This window comes from Schistocerca piceifrons, chromosome 6 (genome assembly GCF_021461385.2).
Source record: "Schistocerca piceifrons isolate TAMUIC-IGC-003096 chromosome 6, iqSchPice1.1, whole genome shotgun sequence".
Lineage (NCBI taxonomy): Eukaryota > Metazoa > Arthropoda > Insecta > Orthoptera > Acrididae > Schistocerca > Schistocerca piceifrons.
The window spans coordinates 201,718,451-201,745,556 of record NC_060143.1 but is presented as its reverse complement, the minus strand read 5'-3'; the positions used below and the strand labels follow the sequence as shown (position 1 = coordinate 201,745,556).

The window sequence follows — 27,106 nt, the reverse complement described above, 5'->3', positions numbered from 1 at the left end:
AAGGAAAAAGAATCTTGGGGTGATAAGTTAACTATTTATTTATTTTCAAGTTCCATGGATACTCTATGTGAGTGTACCACTAGGGTGTAGAATGTGTGAGATTATTACAATAATAACTCTATGCAAATGGTCATGAGGCTTACAAGCTAAATCATATGTAAACAGATATACGAGGTTCAAGTGTCCAAATAACAACACAGATTATAGTAGTAATGATGGTTACACAAACAAATTATAAGGCTTACATTCGAATTCATACAAAAAGCATTCTGCCAACAACTGATATACCAGTGCTATATAGCCATTTCTTATAGGAATGCTTAAAATTAAACACATTTCACTAATTATTACACATTGTCAGAAAATTCTTGTAAAGAACAGAAAGAACTATTTAAAAGATAAAGCTACTTTTTTGAATTCAGTCTTATCCCCAATAACTGGTATAACATGGCCTGGAAGTTTATCATATAATTTTATGCTTGAATAATGTACTCTTTTCTGAAGCTTGCTAAGATTTTTTATATCTTTGTAAGATCATGTTTATTTCTTGTATTATTATCATGATATTCACTGCTTGTTCTGTAAATTGTATTATTATTGTTAACAAAGCAATTTAGTGAAAAGATGCATTGGCTTGGCATGATAAGAATCCCCAGTTGTTTGAATAAATTTCTGTGAGAGCATCTAGGGTGCATTCTACCCATAATAACTAAAAAGTGTCTTTCCTGATCCAGAAAACGTGAGACCCATAACAGATTTTCCAAGCCCTTGACAGATTCTTGAAGTGACAGGCTACTGTGGAATGTGATTTAACTACAGCTGCTTTGTAAAGGATTTCATTTTCAAGGTACAATCACAACAAGAACTAATGTAGGGAGACATCTCATTTTTATGGAGGTAGGAGAAAGAAAGATCTTTCTCTATCCTTAAAGAGGTATTGAAATCTTCATCAGCCATGACACTTTTCGATGAGATGTCATAGCTGTATACAAAAATGGATACAAACAAAGGCTATCAACTGCATTTCATTAAGCCCAAGAAAGGAACCTTACAATGGTGGTGATATCACACTCATTGTTACATTAACAAACATTGAAGCTGAGTAAAGTGAAAAGCCAGCATTTTCGAAGACCAAAGAGGCCTTGGAGAAGAAAGACTTTGTCAAAGGAGAATTCAGGTTAATACATAGAACATTTTATAAAAGGAATTACAAGCCAATGGAACACAAATTGTTGCTAATCATCCAAGCTGTTTTCAGCCTGTGTTACTGGCACAATTTCATAATATTCCAACATCAGGTCACTTGAGTTTTGCAAAGACCCATGACAGAACTGGAAACTGTTTATCACTGGGCATGTCTCTACTGGTATGTCAAATATGATGTAAGTTACTGTAGGGAACACTAGTGATGGAATTATATTCCTCAGTTACCCCCAGGAGATCTGTTACTAGTTCTTCCTGCAGTTGCTACATTTCCCTGGATTTAAATTGACCTCTTGGTGAGATTTCGTAAGTCAACAAATGGGAATAAATGGACAGTAGTGTGCAGTACACATCTCACCAGCTGTGCTGTCCCCAAGCCTGTACTGACTGCAGAAGCTCCAGAAATTGCAATACTTCTTGTCAAAGGAATAAGTCTGACACATGGAACACCACAACTAATAATATCTGATTGTGGAAGAATACACCAGTCAACACTAGTGTCAGAAGCAATTTAACAAAGCAACATTGTTCATAGGAGAATGATTACCTACCACTTACAGATGAACTGCCACATGGAATTTTCTAATAGGATGCTGGCAGATATGCTCTTGATGTACATTAACTTCAGCCATAGAGGCTGGGCTACAATATTGCTTGTCGTGACATTCACATACAACATAACAAAGCAACACACTACAGGTACTGTGCCTTTTCCCTGAATCACAGTAAAGAGGCTGACACAACAATGGATACTTAGATTCCATTTCAATTTGGCTATCACGAGCTAATCACCACAACTGAAGAAGTAAGACAGCTGGCATGTGTAACAATCTTGTACAGGATAAGGATCTCGGATGCTGTAAAGACAAACACACTATCGTTTAAGATAGAGGACTGCAGCACCATTCCCCCATTCAATTATCGAACAAACGAAAGGATGGCTGACATAGTGTTTAGTGTATCTGGAATTGTAAAACAGTTAAGATCCTTAGATGCCAGAAAGGCATCTGGCCCAGACGGTATCCCTGTACGATTAGATGTTGACTATGCTACAAATATAGCTCCATTCTTAACCGTCATCTATCAGAGATCATTGGAACGGCAGAAAGTTCCACAGGACTGGAAGAAGGCCCAGGTCATAGCAATCTATAAAAAGGGTAGAAAATCGTATGCACATAATTACTGGCCAATTTCACTGACATCAATTTGCTGTAGAATCATGGAACATATTTTGAATTCAGACATAATGATCTTTCAGGACTCTGAGAAGCTCATCTGCAGAAACTAGCATGGTTTTAGGAAACAGCGGTCATGCGAGACATAGCTGGCCCTATTTGTGCATGATATACAACAGGCTCTAGATACCGGCTCCCAGGTTGATGCCATATTTCTCGACTTTCGAAAGGCGTTCGACTCAGTTCTGCATCATAGCTTGCTACAAAAAGTGCGCGCTTACGGTCTATCCAATGACATATGCGGTTGGATAGAAAGTTTTCTAACAGACAGGGAGCAGTATGTCATCCTGAACGGGTAACTTCAACAGAAACAAGAGTAACTTCAGGTGTGCCCCAGGGCAGTGTAATAGGTCCTCTGCTTTTTATGATTTACATAAACGATCTGGTTGATGGTACTGACAGCGGCCTTAGACTGTTTGCCGATGATGCTGTAGTCTATAGGAAAGTAGAATCACACGAAAGATGTGAACAAATCAATGAGGATTTGCAGAAAATAAATGTGTGGTGTAATGACTGGCAGTTACCTCTCAATATTAGTAAGTGTAACCTACTGCGTATAACAAGGCAAAAATTCACATTAATGTATGAGTACAAAATAAATGATCAGTCTTTGGAAGCGGTAACATCCGTCAAGTATCTGGGTGTGACTATTCGAAATGATCTCAAATGGAATGATCAGATTACACAAGTAACGGGTAAGGCGAACTCTAGATTGCGGTTTATTGGTAGAATCCTGAAGCGATGTAGTCCTTCAACAAAGGAAATAGCTTACAATACTTTAGTTTGTCCAGTCTTAGAGTATTGTTCGTCTGTATGGGACCCTTACCAGTTGGGTCTGATTCAAGAGATTGAGAAGGTCTAAAGAAGAGTGGCAAGATTCGTGACTGGTACATTTAGCCATCGCGAGAGCGTTACAAATCTCATAGAAAGTTTGAAGTGGGACACACTTGCAGATAGACGATGCGCTAAACGGTAGGGGCTACTCACTAAATTTTGAAATCCAATCTTCACCAAGGATGTAGAGCATATATTATTACCACCAACTTTCAAATCGCGTTATGGTCATCAATCAAAGTTTAGGGAAATAAGAGCTCATACTGAGGCGTTCAGACGGTCGTTTTTCCCTTGCGTGATCCGCGTGTGGAACAGGGGGGGGAAATATGACTTTGGCGCGAATTGTGTCCCCCGCCACACACTGCTTGGTGGCTGGTGGAGTATATATGTAGATGTAGATGAGGTATAAGCTATATTCTAAGGAACCTAGTATGGATTTTTACACCTGTGGAAAAGGTAGAACTTTCAGAAAAAGTATTAAAGAGCTACTTTGGCCTGTACTGAATCACATATTGCTTGTCAGAAATCATCTGTGAAGTTCAGTTTGATACCCATCAGCACAATCATACAAAAGATCACTGTCTAGATAAAAATCCAGGAAGCACACAGGTCATTTTTCTGTGAGAGAAGGGAGCAATGTCATGCTCTCTATGGTATCTGCATTGATAAAGCCATTAAAGTTACTTGCCGGTGAATGCATGTCACCTGTTGAATTTCCGCCATTTCCGGTAATGTATCATTTGATACTGCATTTGTGATTTCTATGTGGTATTGAGAATTTTATACATATGGAATATTTTAATTTATGAAAACATTCTATGTATGAGCAAATAGGAACGCACACTCTCATTAGGCATGCAGTTAAGCTTGAAAAGTACTTTTGTGTGAGATCAATAAACGTTTCCCGTGTGAAGTGTTCATTCTATAATCGAAGATACTGCTCTTGTAATTAGTAATTGATTTCAGGTAGAGATTTTAAAAATAACCACATAGTACAATGATGTATCACGCAAGTAGTGGGTAAAATAATTTATCATAAACAGATTAATTTCTCACACAACTTAAACCATTACTGGCATTCAGCATCACTTGTTGTGTTGAGGCTAGTGGTCTAGTAGCACAGTGTGTGCCTGGAAACCATGATGTCATGGGATAAAATCCCAGACAAACTACAGAACTTTTTAATCTGCCTTTAATCAAGCCATCACCTCTCAATGATGTGAGGAGTCATCAGGAATGACACATGGTTCAGATTCCATATTAACCTGTAGGTCCCCTTTTCCTTGTTGGACGCCAAAGTGGCATCCAATTGAAAGACTTGCACCAGGTCACTGAGACAATGAAATTAAATATTATCGCTCCTCACAAAGAGTATATGAAGAACAAGATTCGAGAAAAATGAGACTGCAACATGATAAGTGATGGTGCAAGAAAATGTGAAAGGTAACTTCTTATCTTTTATGTGTGCCTGTTCTACCGTGAACGTAACAGCAACTTGTACATTAGATATAAAAGTCAGATGAAGTTACCTTTGGAGATGTGTATTCTGGCCAAATGCCTTCCCACACTGGGCCAGTGGACAAAGATACGGGCGGTCACCAGTGTGTATTCTCTCATGTTTACGCAAGTGATCAATACGGGAGAATCTTCGCCCACAACCTGCTTGAGAACACACATGGGGACGTTCACCAGTATGTGTGAGAAAGTGCTGGTCAAGATGCTGTGCGCGAACAAATCGTTTCCCACATCTAGGGCATGTGTAAGGTCGAGTGTTGTAGCCTTCATGAGATCGGCGGTGCCTGGCTAAGTTATCAGAGCGTGAGAAACTCTTGCCACAATCAGGACAGGTGTGGTTTGATTGGTTTTGTTCCAATTCCTCATCTGTGCTCTCATTCTCCAGCTTCACCTCCACAAGAAAGGGTGGCAGAGCTTCATGAGTCTCTTCATCTAAGTCATTACTATCCTCCCACAGGAACCTGGAAATAAATACCAACAGATGAAACTACATAAAAAGTATTGCAGACTACAGAGCAAGACAAGTTTTATATGGCATTTAGCTAGCAGAATAACAGGTTTTCAGGATAATCTGTCAGCAGGATTATATGATACTTTTCCAATAAGCACACCTATTTTTTTCTGCTGTAGAAATGGAATTACTCTGGATACATAGTTTGAATATCAACTTATGTATATTATAACAAGAAAAACAATCAATTATTGATAAAATTATTTAATTTAATAGATAAAAAAAATCTACTCACCAAGCAGTGGCAGAACACACACATAAAAGACTGTTGTGATTGGCAAACTTCTGGAGCCAGGGGTTCCTTCTTCTGGCAGAATGGTTGAAGGGGAAGGAAGAAGGGTGAAGGAAAAGTGCTGGAGAGATCTATGAAAAGGGGAAAGTTACCCAGAACCGTGGGCCGGAGGAGACTTACCATATGGGATGAGAAGGTAATACTCTAGACTCTCCTTCTCATCTGTAAGTCTCCCCTAGATTAGATTACATTAGTTCTTGTTCCATAGATCATGAATACGACACTTCGTAATGATGTGGAATGTGCCTCAGTTTGGGTGACTTTCCCGTTTTCTTCTGCCTGAAGAAGGTGCCTCTGGCACCGAAAGCTTGCCAATCACAACAGTCTTTTATGTGTGTGTTTTGCCATTGCTTGGTGAGTAAACTTATGTATACTGACACTGTACTTTCAGTTAACCCACTGAAGGTGTTTTTTTTTTTTTTTTTTCTTTCTTTTGGCGTAGACAGTGGTCTATCTTTCCACAAGCTATTGTGCCTTGTAACGTGCTACCATTGAAAAATCTTACTGAAGGAGCTACCGAGTCAGAAGTCACATTTCCTTCTCAATGAAGTAGGAGAAATTGAGTGAAGGGGACTAAATGATGAACTATACGAAACTGTAGGTATTAGGTGGTAAAGGTTGTTGATTTGAAGCAAAATAAATTATATTTGTGGTGAATTTTAGTTTTTATTCAAAACACTCTTCTTGTCACATTACACAACCACTTGATTTAACAGTCTCAAAATCTGTTTGTTGTGCAGCCCTTAATGTGATGATCAAAATAAAGTTATTGCAGTTCATATATCTTGAACATCAATGTTATTGCTTCCATTAGCTCAATTCTTCTACCTCAATATTACTCTCTTTTCAGGTTTTCAGCTGCAATTAATTCTGTAAATGTTAGCAGTTCCAGTTTACTGTAATATATTCACATATCTTGATGATCTTCTGACTAATGATCACAGAAGTGGTATTACATTCAAATGTTCTATGTTTTTATGTTACCTTTCTGCCATGTTTCACACCCACAAGAATCATCTCATTTTTGGGTCTATGGAATGAAAACTGAATCTAACCTAATCTAATCTTGGTTCCAAAACTGCGACAATATTCAGTATACTGTATTTACTTTCAAACTTAAGGTTGCAAAGGTAATTCATTACTTACAAAATAATTATATATGTGCATTATTCATAAGATTTAATATCTCAAAACAAGACTTATTTTCCTTTTGTTCTTTTACTGTTCATAAATGCAAACATTGTATTTTAAAGTCTCAATCCAACTTGATGAAAGTTAAGATCCTTCCTCTAAAATTGTGATCTAACACTTTTTTACATTTGGAAAAGCTGTAACACATTTTTCACTTACAATTTCAATTTTTAAAATATTCTGAAGACACATAACACCTATCCAAGAAAACAGCCTACTAAATATGTTGTCTGAACAGCATGATATAGGAACAAGAGAAGACTTCTCACCAAATATGAAACAAACTTATTTACCAACTTATTGTCCTTTTAGCTCAATGTATTTTATTCAATGGTCTTCCAATGAGCAGATTCCATTTCTTAAGTCTATGTTCAGGAAATCTGAAAAATATCCATATACAGCTGTCAAAACCTTTTCATTTGCTTCAAAAATTCCAGTCACAAATATCTTTAGATTTGGGAATAAGTGAAGTCAGAGCTGTCAAATCTGGTTTTCAGGTCAGCTGTTCCTACAATCTGAACTTCACTTCCCTCAGGTTTCCTTAACTTAAGCACCTTCACAATTAATTCCATTCACCTGATGAAGATTATTTTCTTTCTTTCAGTGACAGTTCTGGTCTTTCCTCACATATTTTGTTCCACTTGGTTCAAAAGATGTAATACTATTACTCAAGTTACTGTTATACCTTTGGCAAGGTAGTCAATAAAAATAATTCCCTATAAATCCCAGAAAACACAGCCCATAACCTCTCCACACATGAAATCAACACTGGCTTTTTGCAGCACCATCAGCTTCCACCTACTGCTTTAAATGGTATATCATGTCTAGTTGGAAGTTGTGGACCAACACCTTGGCACAAAGCTCTTTTTAAAAGGACCAAGCACTACTGAAAACTTCATTTCCATGCCCACTACACAAAGCTTTTGCATAGTTAGCTGTGCCAAGTCACAAGGCAACAACCTCACAGTAGAATTCAGGGCTGCTGCAGAGTATCACAGCCTCGGCTTGTTGAGCAAGCATTCCCATGTACTTACTGATAACAAACCTGGGCTACGTGGTTTCTCCTGGTCTGTGATTTAGACTTTATTGTTACCTGCTATTAAGATTGGTTTGCTAGACTTGCCTGTCTGCCTATTGTAGTTACTGTCTTTGCTCACCATTAGCCAACACTCATGTTTTCGGTGAATGAATCAACAGCGTATTGGTGCACTGAGAACACGGTTCGTATTCAAATGCTTCCCAAATGGTACTACTGTGGTGTCACCGCCAGACACCACACTTGCTAGGTGGTAGCTTTAAATCGGCTGCGGTCCATTAGTACATGTCGGACCCGCGTGTCGCCACTGTGTGATCGCAGACCGAGCGCCACCACAAGGCAGGTCTCGAGATACGGAATAGCACTCGCCCAGTTGTACGGACGACTTTGCTAGCGACTACATGGACGAAGCATTGCTCATTAGACGAGCCAACAGTTAGAATAGCCTTCAGCTAAGTCAATGGCTACGACCTAGCAAGGCGCCATTAGTAACATTGCATGTATCTAAAGAGTCTCACTTGTATCGCCACAATCTCCAGATGTACCAAAAGGATGGATTAAAATTAAGTATTACAGAAGCTACGTACTTTTCTTTATAGCATTCATTACGTATCCTGTTACAGACCTATCGCTTGCCTGCTAAACGCGTGCCTTCAGTAATTTTCCTTTTGTTGTCCGGATGTCTTCCACGACGTCAACTGCCACAATCCAAGCGTTGTCTGCTGTCTTTTGCATTGAAGGTCTTCCGCAGACTATTGTTTCCGACAATGGCCCACAATTCATGTCCGCAGAATTTCAGTCATTCTGCCGGGCCAATGGTATTCAACATCTGACATCCGCGCCGTTTTCGCCTCAGTCAAACGGTGCCGCTGAACGATTGGTCCGGACTTTCAAGTCACAGATGTTGAAGTTGAAAGAGTCGCATTCTCGGGAGGACACGTTGTTGCTCTTTTTGTCATCGTATCGCTCTCAGCCCCGAGATGGTCGCTCGCCGACTGAGTTGCTCCACGGTCGTCCTCATCGAACCTTGATGTCTTGCTGCATCCACCGCATCAGGTTCCTGTGCAGCGGCAGACTCCTGCTTTTGCTCCAGGCGACGTTGTATTCTATCGCAACTTTCGCGGTTCACGGCGTTGGCTCGCAGGGCGCATTCTTCGCTGCCTCGGCCACGCGATGTATTTCGTTTTGGGGGCCTCTGGTGAGGTGCGTCGGCATCTCAATCAGCTGCGCCTCTGTCGTCGCACGGGTTCTGCCGCTCCCCGTCTGCTTTCAGCGACGGTGCCGTCCGGTCAGCGCCCTGGTGACCCATCTAATGGCTCGCCTCATCCCCAGGTGTTACCGACGATGCCTTCCATTTTGCCCCATGGCGACGCGCCGCCGCCGCCTGTCCTCCAGCCGGCGCGCCCGCAGTGGACGCTTTGCTGCAGCCGCCAAGCGCCTCCCTGGGTCACGCGCCGCCGATCGCTTCCCGTGACCAGCTGTCCTCCACCATGGACCTCTTGCCCGCTCCAGACCACATGACGTCATCGCGCATTGGATACCCAGACGCAATGGAGGTCGACCCTTCGGCCCCTCCTGTCTCTTTACGGGTGCATACACCGCATGTTGACGAGCACCCTGGACTAGGTTTTCAGGCGTTTCGCAGCTCCCCTCGGACCGAATGGCCGGGTGCGGGTGGCACAGCCTCGCCTGTTGTTAGGCTCCCCACCTCATCGCATACGGCAACATGGGGTCCTCCCCACGGCGGGCGGAAGCCTTATAACACGACCGTTCGCCGATTTGCGGGGGAGGAATGTGGTGTCACCGCCAGACACCACACTTGCTAGGTGGTAGCTTTAAATCGGCCGCGGTCCATTAGTACATGTCGGACCCGCGTGTCGCCACTGTGTGATCGCAGACCGAGCGCCACCACAAGGCAGGTCTCGAGATACGGAATAGCACTCGCCCAGTTGTATGGATGACTTTGCCAGCGACTACATGGACGAAGCATTGCTCATTAGACGAGCCAATAGTTAGAATAGCCTTCAGCTAAGTCAATGGCTACGACCTAGCAAGGCGCCATTAGTAACATTGCATGTATCTAAAGAGTCTCACTTGTATCGCCACAATCTCCAGATGTACCAAAAGGATGGATTAAAATTAAGTATTACAGAAGCTACGTACTTTTCTTTATAGCATTCATTACGTATCCTGTTACAGACCTATCACTTGCCTGCTAAACGCGTGCCTTTCGGCTACTTCCGTGGCGTGGCTGTCTTGCTACGCCACAACAACTACAATGTTCTCCTCGACTAACGTGTGAGTTATTTAACAAAATTCCAAAGTATTGTGGTGGTCAAGAGGCATCCACCTGCAGCAGTTTTTCATTTTGTGTATTCCCAGAAGAGTCAGAAACTATTACTTTCTGTGATTTATTTATTAATAATTTGTGCTTAATAAAATCTGTGTTGTTGGAGAAGCAGACTTATAATAGTTACAGTTTTGGAATGTTCTTTTATATACACCGTCTTGAAGAAAAGTGTGGCCATATCAGAGTCCAGTCACCAATTATTCAACTGCTGAAAATGGAGGAGCAGGTTTGTTACACACCCTGCTCAAATGCACTTCTGTTCACAATAAAAGTAAAATAAGTAAATAAAAATAAAACAAGTACACATGGCAGCATGTTGTTACACATTAGTTACTTGAACAAAACACATGCAACGTGACTACTTAGCAAGGTTGTCAAAAAACTTTTCAGAAGAACAAGTTGACACTTGACTTACACTACTGCACAGGCACCAACATAAAAGAAAGTAAAATTTCATTGTTTTCAATGTCATCTCTGTGTCTAACCGAAGGCTTTTCTTCTTGCCTTCATGCTTATTTTTTGTAAAGAAATTGTGTACAACCTTACATCTGGATGATGCTACTTTAACATGGCACTAGGAATGCTGACTCTGTCGGTGCTCCAGTGCTCGTGCACCCTCTCCAAACTTTTTTTGGGGTGTTCAGCAACCACACAAAGTCAGGAATGAAAATAAAACAGAAAAAAATAGAAGTTGGGGAACAATTCAAAACTGTCAACTATGCCAGTTTTGACACTGTGGCCTCATGTTGGCCCATGCAAGCATGGCCTAAAACTTCTCACTCCTCCAGAAACAACTCACAAGTGTTCAGCACTAGCCTCTCACGAAAACATCATGAAAGCTCTCAAACATTACGTCCAATGGGCAACAGGTGGCAGAGACTTAAAACGCTGGTTTTGTGTCGATCAATATTCACTCACTCAGTACTGTTCTTTGTGGAGGAGTAAATTTGTACTGTGTAGCATGGTATGATTTAGATGAAACCAATGACATCTGTCAACAAGAGCAGTTTCGATTTGCTTTATTTTTTGGTTTCTATAATACTGAATCTACTGTAGCTGAAGTATTGTTGACTATATTAATGTATGTTCTCACTTGTTTTTCTCTAGATGTCAAGTCATGCAGAAGTATTGGTACTGACTGAGCTGCAAATATGACTGATGCTTTCTCTGGGTTGCAAGCAGAAATCAGAGGAACTGAGCAGCAACTTCTTCATGTTAACTGTCTGGCTCTTTCTTTGAACTTTGTGACTCAAGAGACAATGCAAAATGTGACCATGGTGAGAGATACCTTTCAAATGTGACAGAAATGTTCAATTTTGCACACGGGCCCCTCAAGTGACTAGCAAAAGAGTCTCTGCAAGCTGCCCAACATGTTAGTTTTATTTGTCCTGTAGCTCTCTGGCCTTTTTGCACTGTAAGGTGGTGCTGTAGAATAAGTTTGCTGAAAACTGTTTTCCAGAATACGAACACATAATTTTGTTCTTCGAGGAACTAAAGTTCAAAAAAATTGGACGCCGGTGCTAAAGCTAAATATTTCTTATATTTTGTGTTCTTTTGTATTTGTCTTTGTTACAACATTTCTCATCCCAGTTTTAAAGCCAGTTGAAATTGTGAACGCTTTTCTAAAAAATTCTCTCTACAGCTCCAAAAGGCCATGGACAATAATAATAGTGTCCAAGATGTTGTGAAGTTATCTCAAATTGATGACAGATTTAATGAAGTATGAAACTCTTGTTTGAAACTGTCCAAAAAATTCGACATCAGAGACCCAAAACTTCCAAAAATTTGAAAGATTTCGCAAACCTTGATGATGGCGCTCTACCCTGTGCTTTTGACAGCACCCATGATTATTGCCAGATAATTTATTTTCAGGTTTTAGATATTGTGATTTATTGTTTCAAGTATCAATTTTTTAAAGTTCCTCTGACTCTTCTTCAAACAAATAGAAACATTTCTTCTTTCCAAAACTAAAGATTGCATTTATCTAGTAGAATTTTATTAGGATGACTTTGAGCCAGAGAGATTAACTTTGCACAGAAACATGATGTTAGATGAGTGTAAATCTAAAAATTATTTTGTTGGAAGTACAGATGACTTAGTGATCTTCTGTTCCTCAAACATGCATGTCGGTGAATTGATTCCAGAGGTGATGAATTTGATAAAGATCACTTTAGCTATATGAGCCTCTAAATTTACAGGAGAATGCTCTTTCTATGCCTCTATACAATTAAAAACTTTAGAGAAATTGAACAATAACACTGTCATGTGTGTCCATGCCATGAACAAGAAGCAAAAAAACTGAAACGTGACACTGCAGCGAAAATTTTCATCAAACAATCCACTGTTGGTAGGAACACATTCTTTATGTGTATGAAATAGAAATTACAGGAAGATTTGAAAAAATAAAACAATTCTCTGTGGACTATATTTTGTATTAATTAACTAGTGTGGTAAAATAAATAATAGTTTGTTTACCTTCATCAAGTCCTGCTCACTGAAAAATTCCTGAAACTGGATTTTAAGGAAAGTTAGTTTTTAACATTTGTGAACTTTGATTCAAAGCACCCGCATTGATTTTCAAAAGCTGGCACTCCTGCATGGCACACTGTCCACTTCCCTTCTTCTTCTTCTTCTATAGTCCTAAGTTCACTGTGAACCTTGGCCTCTCCAACAATTCTCTGCCATGAACCAACACTGTAGCTTTCCATCCTCTACAGCCTATTTTCTGCAGGTAATACATTACTCCATCTATCCATCTGATTTTCAGTTGGCTCTGTCTTCTTTTAAACACTGAGTTTCTGTCTAACATGCTTTTAACTACTTCTGTATCATTCATCCTTGCCATGTGCCCCACCTATTCCAATCTGATTGATTTCACCATTCTTCCAACCGGTGGGTCTTTATACACAGCATAAAGCTCTTGACTGTACTCGCTCCACCATCTTCCTCTTTCACAGTTTAGGCCAATGATTCTTCAAAGTATCTCTCTCTCACAGACATCAAGAATGCCAATATCTTTTGATATTAATAGCCAAGTTTCTGAGGCATATGTAAGCACTGATCTTAAAAATGTTTTATAACTCATTAATCTGGTGATGTGAGTTAAGAGAATCGAGGAAAATAGATTTTTTAAAAATAATGCAAAACAGGTGCTGTTGGCATTCAGTCAATATTTGTGCTCGTCTGCTCAAGTACAATGACATCTCCTCACTGACTTCCAAGTTTTTGCAACAATACCTATGCCTTTGGCATAGATAGGTATTTGCACCGATTTATAAAAGATAGTTCCCTTGTAGCAGGTGCACATACTCCACAACCTTCTCCGAGGCGACATTAAAAAGGAGACATCTCAGTGCATCTCCTTGTCTTAAACAATCTCATATATCTACTGGATCAGTCCCATTCTCATCCATCTGTTGACCTCTTTCATTATCATTCTCACAAAACTTGACAATTTTGCAGGAGCTCCTAGTTCAATCGAAACAAGGTACAGTTGATCTTCGTCTTTGTTAGCATATGCTGATTTTTAGTCTCTGAAGAAATGATGCTTGTCAATCACAAAATCAACAGTCTTTTCTAAAATTTGCTTTGAGGTGAAGATCTGATCTATTGCTGATTTCCCTGGGAGAAATCCATACTGGTATGAGACAATCTCTCTCTGAACAACTAGGAAGAGACCATCAAACAAGATGTTGGAGAACACTTTGCATTCCAGTTTAGCACCTTCATTCCTCAACAGCTCCACGTTACCATGATGCACTGTCCACTTCCATTGCTTTTAGTGTTTTTTCCCTATTTTTTGTTCAGAGATGAGACTTCAGAATGACTTGATGCAACTTGCCACAACTTCTTCTCCTGTGCCACTCTTTACATCTCACAGTAGCACTTACATCCAATTTTCTTGATTAGTTGTTAGATACCGTATATTTCAATCAAAGAATTTGACGAGCACTGGAAGACCTATGAAGAAACAAATCCTCTGCAGTAAATGACTTTCCCTCAGAATTACTGAGATCCTTGGGAAAGCCAGCCACTACAAAACTGTTCCACCTGATATGCAATGTGTCTGACACAGGCAAATTACCCTCATGCTGCAAGAAGAATGTATGGTAATAATTCAAAATCCAAAGAAGGGAGATGCTGAGACATGTGACTATTACTGTACCATCAGTTTAGTAAATAGTGGTTCCAAAATACTGACATAAATTATTTTTAGTAGAATGTAAAAACTAGTTGAGGCCAACCAGATGCAAGATCAGTTTACATTCTGTAGAAATTTAGGAACACATGAAGCAATACTGACTATGACTTATCTTACATTGAAGACCAGTAAACATACATTCATAGCATTTTTAGGATTAGAAAAAGATTTGGACAATGTTGGGTGGAAGAGCCTACACTCTTTGAATTTGTGAAGGTAGCAGGCGTGTAAATATAGGAAGCAAAAGATTACCTACAACTTGTAGAGTACCCAGACTGTAGCTATAAGACTCATAGGACATGAAAGGAAAGCAGTAGTTGAAAAGAGTGTGAGACAGGGATGTATCCCTGATGATGTCCAATCTGTACAGTGAGCAAGCAGTGAAAACCAAGGAGGAACTTGGAAAGAAAATTAATGTTTAGGGAAAAGAAATAAAAACTTTGAGGTTTGCAGAGAACATTGTAATTCTATCAGAGATGGCATTGGACTTGTAAGATCAGTTGTACAGAATTGATGGTGTCTTGAAATGAGGTTATGAGACGCTTATCAATAAAAGTAAAACAAATTAATGTGTTATAGTCACATTAAATCAGGTGATATTTACACAATTAGATGGGGAAATAATATGCTAAACATAGTAGACCAGTTTTGTTATTTGGCCATCAAATGTAAATGACAATAGCTGAAGTAGGAAAGATATAAAACGCAGACTGGCAACAGCAAGGTAAGTGTTTCTGCAACATAAATGTTTGTTAACATCAAATATAGATTTATGTGCTAGGCAGTCCTGTCTGACAGTGCTTGTCTGGAATGTAGCTTTGCATGGAAGTGAAACATCAATGATAAACAGTCCAGACAGGAGAATAGAAGCTTTCTATGATGCTACAGGAGAATCTTTAAAATTGTATGGGGGGACTGTATTACTAAGGAGGTAGTTAGTGTTCCATGGATCACTTGCATGATAAATTGTAATGATGTAGAACGTATTACTTTATAATTTTTGTACATATGACTATATTTACATTTACATGCTTTTTTTTAAGCACCGTGACCCCTTTTTGTACTAAAGACAACCTTAGAATGTCATAATGAATGTCATTTTTTTCTTCTGGTATTGTAATCATGTACATCATTATTACTTTTGGACTGCAGTAGATTGTTTACAACAAACTTCAAACTTCATAAGGAATTACATATACTGTGAAGCAGCAGTCAGAACGCCTGATTCCTCAAACAGATGTCTACAAGATGATTATGGATGTGCACCACATTAATCTTACAGCATGTTTTTGAGCAAAGAAGACTTTCTTTCTTAAAGATGAGTTACAGCTGAATACTATTCCACATGACATCACTGAATGAAAATGTGAAAACTATGTCAATTTCCTGATTTGCCTCTCCCCAGTTTTCACAATGATTCTAAGTGCAAATGTGGCTCTGAAGTGAGTTGTTTTACAAGTTCCAAAATATGTTTTTTCCAGTTTAAATTCTCATCAATATGGCCACCTAAAAATTTTGAAGTTTATACTCTATTTATTGTTTACTCACCAAGTGTCACACTTATCATTGGTGTAGTACCTCTAGGTGTACAGAACTGAACATATTGTCTTTTTAATATTGAGAGTGAGACTTTTGCAGAAAACCAATCAATGATGCTTTTAAGAACATTGTTTACCATTTCTTCTGTTACTGTATATATGCTTGGACTGATTACACTACTAGCGTCACCCGCAAAAATAACTAATTCTGCTTGTAGTATATTAAATGGAAGATTCTTTACATGTATGAGGAACAATAGTGGATCTAAAAGTGAGCCTTGGGGGCACCCCTATGTGATTCCTCCCCAGTCAGAATTATATCCCCAGGACTACATTGGTTGAATTACTAACTACAGCTTTCTGCAGTCTTTTGGTTGGGTATGACATCATCCATTGGTTGGCTATATCAACAGTGTCATAAAACTTCAGTTTATCTAGGAGAATTTTGTGATTCACACAGATAAATGCCTTAGATAGGCTGCATAAAATACCAACTGGCGCTGTTTTGTTACTTAATGCTTGTAAAATCTGTTGAGTGGACATAAAAATGCCATTCTCAGTAGCACAACTCTTCTGACACCCAAAATGTGATCTACTCAGGATATTATTGTCTTGGAGAGAAAAGATATTTATGATACAATTTCACTAAGAGAAGATATTGGTTGATTGGACACAACCTAAGGCACTGAGGAATCATCAGTTTGGTAATGGAGTGAATTGTGGGGGGTAAAAATTCTAGAAGGAACCAAGAACTGGCTGCAGTAAGCAGGGTCAAACTGATGTAGGTTGCAGTAATTATGTTGTGATGAAGAGCAGTGCACAGGACAGGTTAGCTTGGTAAGCTGCATCAAACCAGTCTTTGGACTGATGTTTATGACAGCACTTCAGTTCCTCTTTAAAGTTTTTGGTCTCTCAGACTTCCTTTAGAAATTCCCCTATGTCTTAGCATGTGCTGTATCATCCCGCCCCTTCTTTTAGTCAGTGTTAATTTTTAGCATCCTTCTATAATAACACATCAGAAATGCTCCAATTCTGTTCTTTTCCAGTTTTCCCATGGTCTATAATTCACTTTCATACAATGCTTTACTTTAGAAATACATTATCAGAAATTTCTTCCTCAAATTAAGGGCTATGTTTGATATTGGGCGACTTAGTGAGGAATGCCACCTTTTCCTGCACTAATCTGCTTCTTACACCCTCTTCACTTTGTCTGTCATCTGCTACCTTGCTTCAAGGTAGCAGAATTCCTTCACTTCATCTGCTACATGGCACTCAATTGTGACAGTAAGTTTGTCACTTCAGCCTTAATTATTTTTTATTTTCTTTGGTATTCTATTGGTTGATATTCAATGCTCATTAGACAGTTCACCCACTCAGCTGGTCGTGTGATTCTTTCATACATTCACTGAGCATAACAATGTCATCAGCACTGATGTCCTTTCGCCATGAATTTTAATCTCGGTGCTGAACGTTTCTTTTATAACCGTAATTGCTTCTTCCATGAACTGGTGCAACAGCAGTGGAGAAACACTCCATCCTTGCCTTATGGATTTTTTAATCTGCAATATTTTCCCTTGATCTTTCATTTACATTGTTCTAAAGTCTTGCCTCAATTGTAAACCACACCACCAAAACTGCCTCTCAGCTGCCTTTTTCTTTCATGTAGCCAAACTGATTGCCATCTAACAAATCTTCACTTGGCATTCCTGTTATTCTGTATATTATAGTTGCCTGCAATTTTGGAATCATGAACTGCCAACCTGACAGTACAAAAGTTCTCACATTTATCTACCTTGAATGTCTTTGGCATTGTGTGGAAGACATACTTCTGAAAAGTCTGTTGGTATCTCTGCAGTCCCATAGGTTCTAAACACAAGCTTCAATAGTTTTCACCAGTTCGTTGAATGATTTTAAATATCCTGAAGTATTATTATCTATGCTTTCTGCATTTCTTGTTCACAAGTCTTCCATAGCTCTATCAAACTCTGACTGTAATTCTGTGTACCCTATGTATTCCAAGTCAACAAACATTTGGATTAATAAAAAAAATTCCCTGGATCACCATTAAGCTTGGTGTGACTGTGCCACAACTCATTGTATTGCTGTATTCCTTTCTTTTCCTGAACATTTTTATATTTATTTCTTTCACTGAGCAATAGAAGTATTTCCTCTGCTACCCTATATTTCTTCACAGTTGGCTTCCTTGTATCTATACTTGTCTGTCCAACTTTTGAATGTCCACTCTTCTTCAACTAAGCTACTTATTTACGTAGTTCCAAAATTTGTTAGGGAATGACCTGGAATTAGATTTGGTAATTTTTTTTTTCCATTTCTGTCACAGTTAGGTGTAATTTATACCGGCTACTAGTTTCAAATGTGCCATACAATCTGAAATCAGACCTGTATTACAAGTGCTTATCAAAGCAAAATTCCAGTGACATACTTCCACACAACACACAGTCATTGATTGTTGTTATTACAAGCATGATACATTCAATAGTGCAGTGCAGTGAGAGCTGAAAATTTGTGCCATACTGGGATTCAGATCTGGATTTCCTGCTTATTGTGAGAAGTTGCCTTAAGCATTAGGTTATCTGGGCACACCTACAGGACTGATTCAAATTTTCATCACTGCTGATGTTTCTTCCTACAATTTACAAATACTGCAACCCGAAGTTGACACTTGAGATATGTGGTAGTAGCACCTTAAGGGGGATTTGATGGAGGACCATGACTTATCCTACCATGAAGGTATAGATAAAAGAACTGAATTAGCTCCACTGAAATGAAATGAAAGTTTTGATGGGGATGAAATAAATGAAGATCAATGAATTGAAACAACATAAGCGTAAACTATTCAGAAATGCTGAACCTGTAATGTAATAAATCCTTACTGACTACATATTCATTACATTTCAGGTTCCTCAGATCTGAATCATTTGAGCTGATGTCATTTTATATGATTACATTGCTATTGTTTTCATTATTACTGGTCAGATTATTTCATTCAGTGTATTTAATTCATTTAATACTCAAGAGTCTCTACACTCGTTGCTGGTGTAAGAGTCACCGCGAATGTGCCTGGACTTTCTTTCTCCTTTAACCATTCCTTCCAGTAGCTGTCTGATTTCTCTCACACATGCACTGAGCCAATTCCAAGTTTATTCTACATAGTATTTAGTGTTAACTGTATAAGGAAAAGGATGAAAAGACTGCTACAAGTTTAGCTTTTGGCCAAAGCCTTCTTTATAGAAAGGAACACACACACATTCATTCACACAAGCAAGTAGCAAGTACACTTCACATAAATATTAATGCTATCTCTGGCAACTTGGACCAGAATGCAACTGTCATATGAATGGAAACAGCAATCAGGAGGGCACAGGAAGGGGAACTGGAAGGGAATGGACAGCATGATAGGGGGAGAGGGGTGGCGTTTGGCAGCGTATGCAGGGACTAGATGGAGGTGTGACAAGACACTCACCAAGCACAGCATAGAGGGGCTGCAGGGAGAGAAGATGGGGAAATGGGGGGAAAGGAGAGTAGCAGGGGAGGGGAAAGATGTGGGGGTTTGTTGGTAGAGAGCAGCACACAATGATGGTGGGGGACATCTTTTCTGCTAATGCACCCACCCATCTTTCCCCATCCCAGCTCCTCTCCTTTCCCACTTCTCCTTTTCCACTTCTCATTTCCCCCTCCCTCCCCACCTCACTGGCTTGTTACGCCTCCATCTACTTCCTACATGCTCCATCACACAGCGCTCTTCTCTCCCCCCATCCGTTTCCTGCTACCCTTTCCTTATCCCCTTCAGCCCCAACCCCTCCAGATTGCCACTTTTGCTCATATGACATTTGCATCCCGGTCCAAGCTGCCAGAGATAACAGTCATGTGGTGAGGTGTGCCTGCTTGTGTGAATGAATGTGTGTGTGTGTGTGTGTGTGTGTGTGTGTGTGTGTGTGTGTGTGTGTGTTTCCTTTTCTTAAGAAGGTTTTGGCCAAAAGCTAAATGTGTAGCAGTCTTTCTGGTGTGCCTGTGTGCAACGCAACATGTCATCTCAACACTGAGTAGCAATCTATCCTACTTTTCGACATTCCAATCTGGAATTTCCATTGTCTGATTTAGTATTTAGTGTTGCTTTTTTCAGCCTAGCTTTTTAATCTGAAAAGAGTACTTTACTCATATATTACATTGTAACACTAAGAAATGTGTATGTTTTCTGTATACTTGTAAAAACCAAATAAAATTGTTATCTATTCCAAAACTATGTCAGTTAGGATGATACAAAACTTTGAGACAGTTCTGCCTGCTTTATTTATTTTGTTTGATGTCCTCGGTGGCGACGTACTGCATTGCTACACTGGCTGAAAATTGTGTAGTGGATTCCGACACTGACTACTGTAAATAATTAAGCTGACAGGTGTACAGTTGCGTTTCACAGTACTTTAATTTCACTGTTCACAACTCCCTAATAATACACAGTTATATGGCCAATGCACTATTGTTTAACTTTCGATAAGCCTCATTAATAGTTTGCAGGCAAACCTCCATATACTGTTACAATAGTTTCCTGTTGAACGTCTATGAGCAGTACAACCTAACCACAAAGTTCACCGTTCTTGAAGAATAATCAGGTACGTATGGAGCAGACACTGCCATTGTTTTTACACATGGCCTAATTGTTTAACACTTATTACACGGTTAAGTTGAAGCATTGTTGTTTTTCTAGTCAACACAGATTTCTCGTCTGAAACTCAGCTGTAGACTGACTGTCTTGTGACCAAAAATCGGGCCCTTATATATCATTACAATAATAGGTACTAAAACTACACATTGTTTAAAGTTAAATCTACAGAAATTACAATTAAAACTTGACTCATTAAATTAACTGAATACATCGAAAAATTGGTTCTTTTTAACAGTTTCTTCTACTACAAGGGTTAAGCTGAATTATTTGTTTAAATCATGAAATTAAAAATATAAGTAGGCAAACACTACTTTTGACAAAACTGGTAACTACTTTGGAATGAATTAAGGGCTGGCTTTGTTAACATGTTTTCGAATAGAGATAAATAGATCCTTTAAGATGACTAGTATTTCATCTTCCAAATGTTTAAAATTAATACAGAATTTATATTTGTTTATATGTCAACAATAGAATTTCAGTTACAAAACAATTACTGATTTCACCCTATAATGAAAGATACTAACTAGGAATAGTTAAAATAAATTAGAAAATCAATTATGACATAAAAAATAAGCACAAAATTAGATCTGGCATTATATTCTTTAAAACTGAGGGTCAATCTTTCTCTTATATGAAAATGCACATTATACACACATATGTTAATGGTAATTAGGTCAAAGTGAAAAAACAAAATTAAAGAGGCAGACGGCAAAACAAGAGCGGAATTAAAATTATCCCAGCTTGCTTCATCACAACTTCAACATTGTGAATAATATTGCTACATGCAGTGCATAATTTGCTGTGATGTAGCAGATACTGGCACCACCTGGCAAAGAGCAGGTCATCGATTCGATTCCTGTTTCATGCACTTATTTATCATTTAACATTTGTGTTTTCTGGAACCTTCTGGAACAAAAGTGATTTGTCAGGAAGTTCTATGTATGTATAAACAGGAGAATTCTCTGCTGAAGCAGCCAGCTGAGATCCATGTATACTTTGTGTGTGCTCAAGAAACAACCATTCACTGTGAAGTGTAAGTTCTTGTTGATAATCTTGCTCTCCCAAATCATCCTAGATTCTACATGAGAATACCTTTCTTTGACTCTACTGCAAATTCTACTTTTCAGCTTCAGATACTTTGCAGTCTTCCATTAGTGTCACTGGCTCATACTAACAACATGACATTCACACACCAGTGACAATGTTTCAAATGAAATGTGAGTTGTAGCTTTAAGTGTCCCTATAGTTTTCTACAACATACACTGACTATACTTAGATTATTTGTCTTCAGTATCAATCTATCTGCTGCCTTAGTTTTGGGCAAGATGTTTGATTTCCCCTTTTCACACTCCATTCTTGTTATGTATCAGAGGGTGATGTGTATAATTTTTTCGTCAAATAGTTTATTCAGTTTTTTTGTGTAAGTCTATGTGTTTATAAATCTGATTCGGGCCTACTGTGTCTACATGCTGTCTAATGTCTACAATTACTATATTGATCTCTTTGTTTTGTATATTTGATAATTTTACTTTGTCCCTGCTCACTTTATTGTGATGCACATCCATTGTGCTCAACAGTAGACTATTTGTTGAATCTGCTCTGTAGTGCAAGTGACTTGTACACTATAACTGTGATTTCTCATGATTTTAACTTCAGTGGTTTAATATATTTGTCACTCTTGCTAATATTATACATTTTTACTGCAATGGACATGTTATCTATATTTCCTATGTTATTTTTTGTTGTTGTTATTGTAAGGGATAGTGCAAAGCATACTTTAGGATCTGCATGTGCATCAGTCTTCTTCTGGGTATTTAGTATGGCCTTTTACATATTGGCATCTGTCTGATGATCAATATTCAATATTTCATCTTTTAATTCTTCAATTCTAGCTGCCAGCTGGGTTTGCAGCATTGTACATTGAAATATCTGTGCTCTGATTTCTGTGGCTAGTTCACTGGCATAAGCTCTTGGATAACTGAGTTCTCTATGTATTCTGCCAGACTTAAGACATTGTGACTGATTCTAAGAAAAATATTGTTCAGAGAGGAAGGATGTTTAACAGTATCCATTTCATTTGGTAATAATATTCCTAAGGAGTGCCACCATGGTACAGTGCATCACCAATTTCTAAGTACTGTAGCTGGAGGTTTTCTTTTCCTTTCGGTTGTAAGTGATGTGAAATCTGATTAGGTTTTAGCTGAGGAGGTTGCACTGTGTTTCACAATGATGTAACTGTATTTACTCTCCATTGTCTATCCTGGCAAACAGCTGTTGCAAAAACATTAAGTATGCCACACATTCTTTGCTGCTGTGGTTGCAATTTATCTTATGATAATGACACAGTATGCATCCAACTGACTCGTTGTTGCATTAATTCACAGTATGCATCCAACTGACTCGTTGCTGCATTAATTCATCTGGTGACCAAGTTGAGCACAACTGCCACATATCTGGTGTTGTGCATTACAATGTTTCATTCTGTGGTTAAGGTCATGGCGGTTAAAATATACTGGAAATGAAGCAAAGTCTTTAATGTTATGTTTCTGGAATCCTATGTACACCTTTCCTCTTTCCAGTAGTACAGTCCTAAGTTGTGGAGTTACTTCAGTAGCCCGACGATATCTGTTTCTAAGCTGAGGACCCATATTGAAGCAGTGTTTTATCTCTAAGAATTCAGATCTCTCCACTTTGTCTTTTGAATTTAATTCAGAAAGTTTTTCTAATAGTTCTTCATCAGTTGTTTCTTTTTGTCTGTCATGTATTGTCAGCAGAGGTCTTTTCTTTTTCATTAGTTTGCATTTGATATTCACAATTATTTTAACTTTATTGAAGGTTTTTTTTACTGTCTTTTTTGGTTTTGGCCTCTATGATTATTCTCTGTATCATTCTAATGGCTTAGACCTTGAGATTGTCCTTTACAGTGTTAATTCATCTGTGAAGTCTTTTCCTCACCGCCTTGGCATCCTCATTGTCTGTTGCTGGGATGATGACAGTGTTTATGTTCTTTACATATTGTATTTTTGCCACAGAGCTCGAACCTCTGTTTGTAATACTATCCCAGGTGAGGTGGCCTTTGCTGCATATAAGACAGATGACCTTGCAACTTGCACTCTACATTTTTCATTTTCTTGTTTGAGCCTGCAGTTTTCCTCTTACAGCAGTTTAATTTTGGTTTCAAGGTCTGGTCTTGACTTTCTAACTGATTCTGCACAAGTCTTCAAGTTTCACAGCAGATCTCATAAATTTGTCCTCCCATTCACACCTGTTGGTGCCTCCACACATCTAATGTGTCTTCGATCTCTTCTAGGGTTTCCATCAGTTTTTTTCTGTTTGTGCCAATTTGAAACATACTTTATGATATCCTGGATTCCATTTTTCCATTTTAGGGAGTTGCAAGTCTTCTAGTTGGTAGCAATCCATTCCCTTACTGGGAGTCCTGCAAATGCTTGATCTTCGGGAGTCCATGGTTTAGCGGTAACAATGCTTATTTACTTTTCCTTTGCCCACTGATGATGTGATGCTCACACAGTGGATGTGTTCTGTAGTGATGGTGCAGCTGGAGCCAAGTCCGCTCGGCTGATGTGTTGCCAAGGAATGCGGCAAGGCTCCGCAGCCCCATGTAAACAAACATGGGCTGCTTGTGAAAGCAGCGTGATGATCACAGTCAGAGATATGTATACAGTCCACTCAGCAGACATGTATTTCACTTAGATTACTTCGGCATATTCTTTGTGGTTCTAGGGCAAAGGAACACCACCATTGCCACAAATGCCACTGCATGGCTGTCACATATGTTGCAATATACACTCCTGGAAATTGAAATAAGAACACCGTGAATTCATTGTCCCAGGAAGGGGAAACTTTATTGACACATTCCTGGGGTCAGATACATCACATGATCACACTGACAGAACCACAGGCACATAGACACAGGCAACAGAGCATGCACAATGTCGGCACTAGTACAGTGTATATCCACCATGCAGGCTGCTATTCTTCCATGGAGACGATCTTAGAGATGCTGGACGTAGTCCTGTGGAACGGCTTGCCATGCCATTTCCACCTGGCGCCTCAGTTGGACCAGCGTTCGTGCTGGACGTGCAGACCGCGTGAGACGACGCTTCATCCAGTCCCAAACATGCTCAATGGGGGACAGATCCGGAGATCTTGCTGGCCAGGGTAGTTGACTTACACCTTCTAGAGCACGTTGGGTGGTACGGGATACATGCGGACGTGCATTGTCCTGTTGGAACAGCAAGTTCCCTTGCCGGTCTAGGAATGGTAGAACGATGGGTTCGATGACGGTTTGGATGTACCGTGCACTATTCAGTGTCCCCTCGACGATCACCAGTGGTGTACGGCCTGTGTAGTAGATCGCTCCCCACACCATGATGCCGGGTGTTGGCCCTGTGTACCTCGGTCGTATGCAGTCCAAATTGTGGCGCTCACCCGCACGGCGCCAAACACGCATACGACCATCATTGGCACCAAGGCAGAAGCGACTCTCATCGCTGAAGACGACACGTCTCCATTCGTCCCTCCATTCACGCCTGTCGCGACACCACTGGAGGCGGGCTGCACGATGTTGGGGCGTGAGCAGAAGACGGCCTAACGGTGTGCGGGACCGTAGCCCAGCTTCATGGAGACGGTTGCGAATGGTCCTCGCCGATACCCCAGGAGCAACAGTGTCCCTAATTTGCTGGGAAGTGGCGGTGCGGTCCCCTACGGCACTGCGTAGGATCCTACGGTCTTGGCGTGCATCCGTGCGTCGCTGCGGTCCGGTCCCAGGTCGACGGGCACGTGCACCTTCCGCCGACCACTGGCGACAACATCGATGTACTGTGGAGACCTCACGCCCCACGTGTTGAGCAATTCGGCGGTACGTCCACCCGGCCTCCCGCATGCCCACTATACGCCCTCGCTCAAAGTCCGTCAACTGCACATACGGTTCACGTCCACGCTGTCGCGGCATGCTACCAGTGTTAAAGACTGCGATGGAGCTCCGTATGCCACGGCAAACTGGCTGACACTGACGGCGGCGGTGCACAAATGCTGCGCAGCTAGCGCCATTCGACGGCCAACACCGCAGTTCCTGGTGTGTCCGCTGTGCCGTGCGTGTGATCATTGCTTGTACAGCCCTCTCGCAGTGTCCGGAGCAAGTATGGTGGGTCTGACACACCGGTGTCAATGTGTTCTTTTTTCCAGTTCCAGGAGTGTATTTTAGGTTTTCGTGAGTTTTGACAAAATTATAAAAAAAGTTTGTGTAAACATGAGGCGAAACAAATTATACAATGAGATCACAAGCACACAACGTATTACCCATCACATAATGTCCAAGCACCAACTCACAATTAATTACTTGGATTAATCCCGAGAAAAAGCATCACAATATGGAGTGACTGTCTATATAGTCAGTGACATAAACTGTATAAACTACCAACAGAGGAAACAAAAAATCCAGTCATTTTATCCACAATGACAGCCAAAGATGTATCAATGATCCATGGATGGAGACAGTCAGCAGAATATCTGCCTGGCAAACTCCTCTCAGATGAAGGTCAAAAGGATAACCAACTCCTTAGGCAACTTAGATATGCGCTAAACAATAGATAGAACAATACTTTAATAACTACACTGCTCACTGAAGAAGTAGCCCTAGTCGTAGTGAAAATGAAAAATGTTCATGCTGAAGTTCTCAAACAAATAAAAGTACAACTGTTACATTCCTAATCAGAATGCTGAATGACTCCTTAACTCTGGGTAGGATGCCTCCCAGCTTGAAATTAGCAAAAGTTGTTACAATAAAAAGGTCTGAGGATAAAGAACTGGCTGATCAGAAAAGCTACAGACCAACTTATTTGATTAACATGCTTGCAGAGGTTCAGGAAAGGATGTTCTGTGGCAGGTTACATTCACACAGGGAGCTTCAGGGACTTATCAACCCAATTTGGTTTAACGAAAGTGAAATGTATTCACAGTGCATTTAACAAGGCAAACGTAAAAGTAGAGATATGTAACAAAAATATGTAATAGCAACGTGAACTGACATTGCACAAGCATTTGATAGTTTATGACGGTCCACCTTGTTTGCCCGGATGCTTGAACTAAAGGTCACCAGTCCCCATATTACAGCCTCATATATTATTGTACATACAGAGTTGTGGAATGGTAAGCCGGTACACAAAAAGTAATAAAAAGTACTAGCAAAGGGTGTTCACAGGGGTCAATTTCTGGGTCAATATTTTGTGATTTGACAATTGTAACTCTCTTGTGCCAACTGGAAGAAGACTGGCAAGTAGTTGGTGTGGTGGCACATGCCAATCATGTTTTGGCTGTTGTGTCAGGGAAGTTAAGAGCCAAGTTGAAGGAAATGTTAAATATGGTCCCCTCTTGGATACAGTGATGTTGGGTGACCAAAAAGTTAACTATACTCCCTAAGTATCAACTATCACTACATAGAAATCCTGCAGTTAAACTATAAATCATCTCTATCACCAGACAAACAATCAGGTG

The 27,106-nt window shown here is 39.8% G+C and overlaps 1 protein-coding gene across 1 annotated transcript in view; it reads right to left on the bottom strand.

Moving 5' to 3' along the window:
• The window catches only part of LOC124802613 (zinc finger protein 771-like), a 159,540-nt gene that overhangs the window by 14,091 nt on the left and 118,343 nt on the right, over positions 1–27,106 (bottom strand). Inside the window, exon 3 of the mRNA XM_047263499.1 lies at positions 4,802–5,248. Coding sequence (XP_047119455.1) covers positions 4,802–5,248 — 447 coding nt within the window. The remainder of the gene's footprint in view (positions 1–4,801; positions 5,249–27,106) is intronic.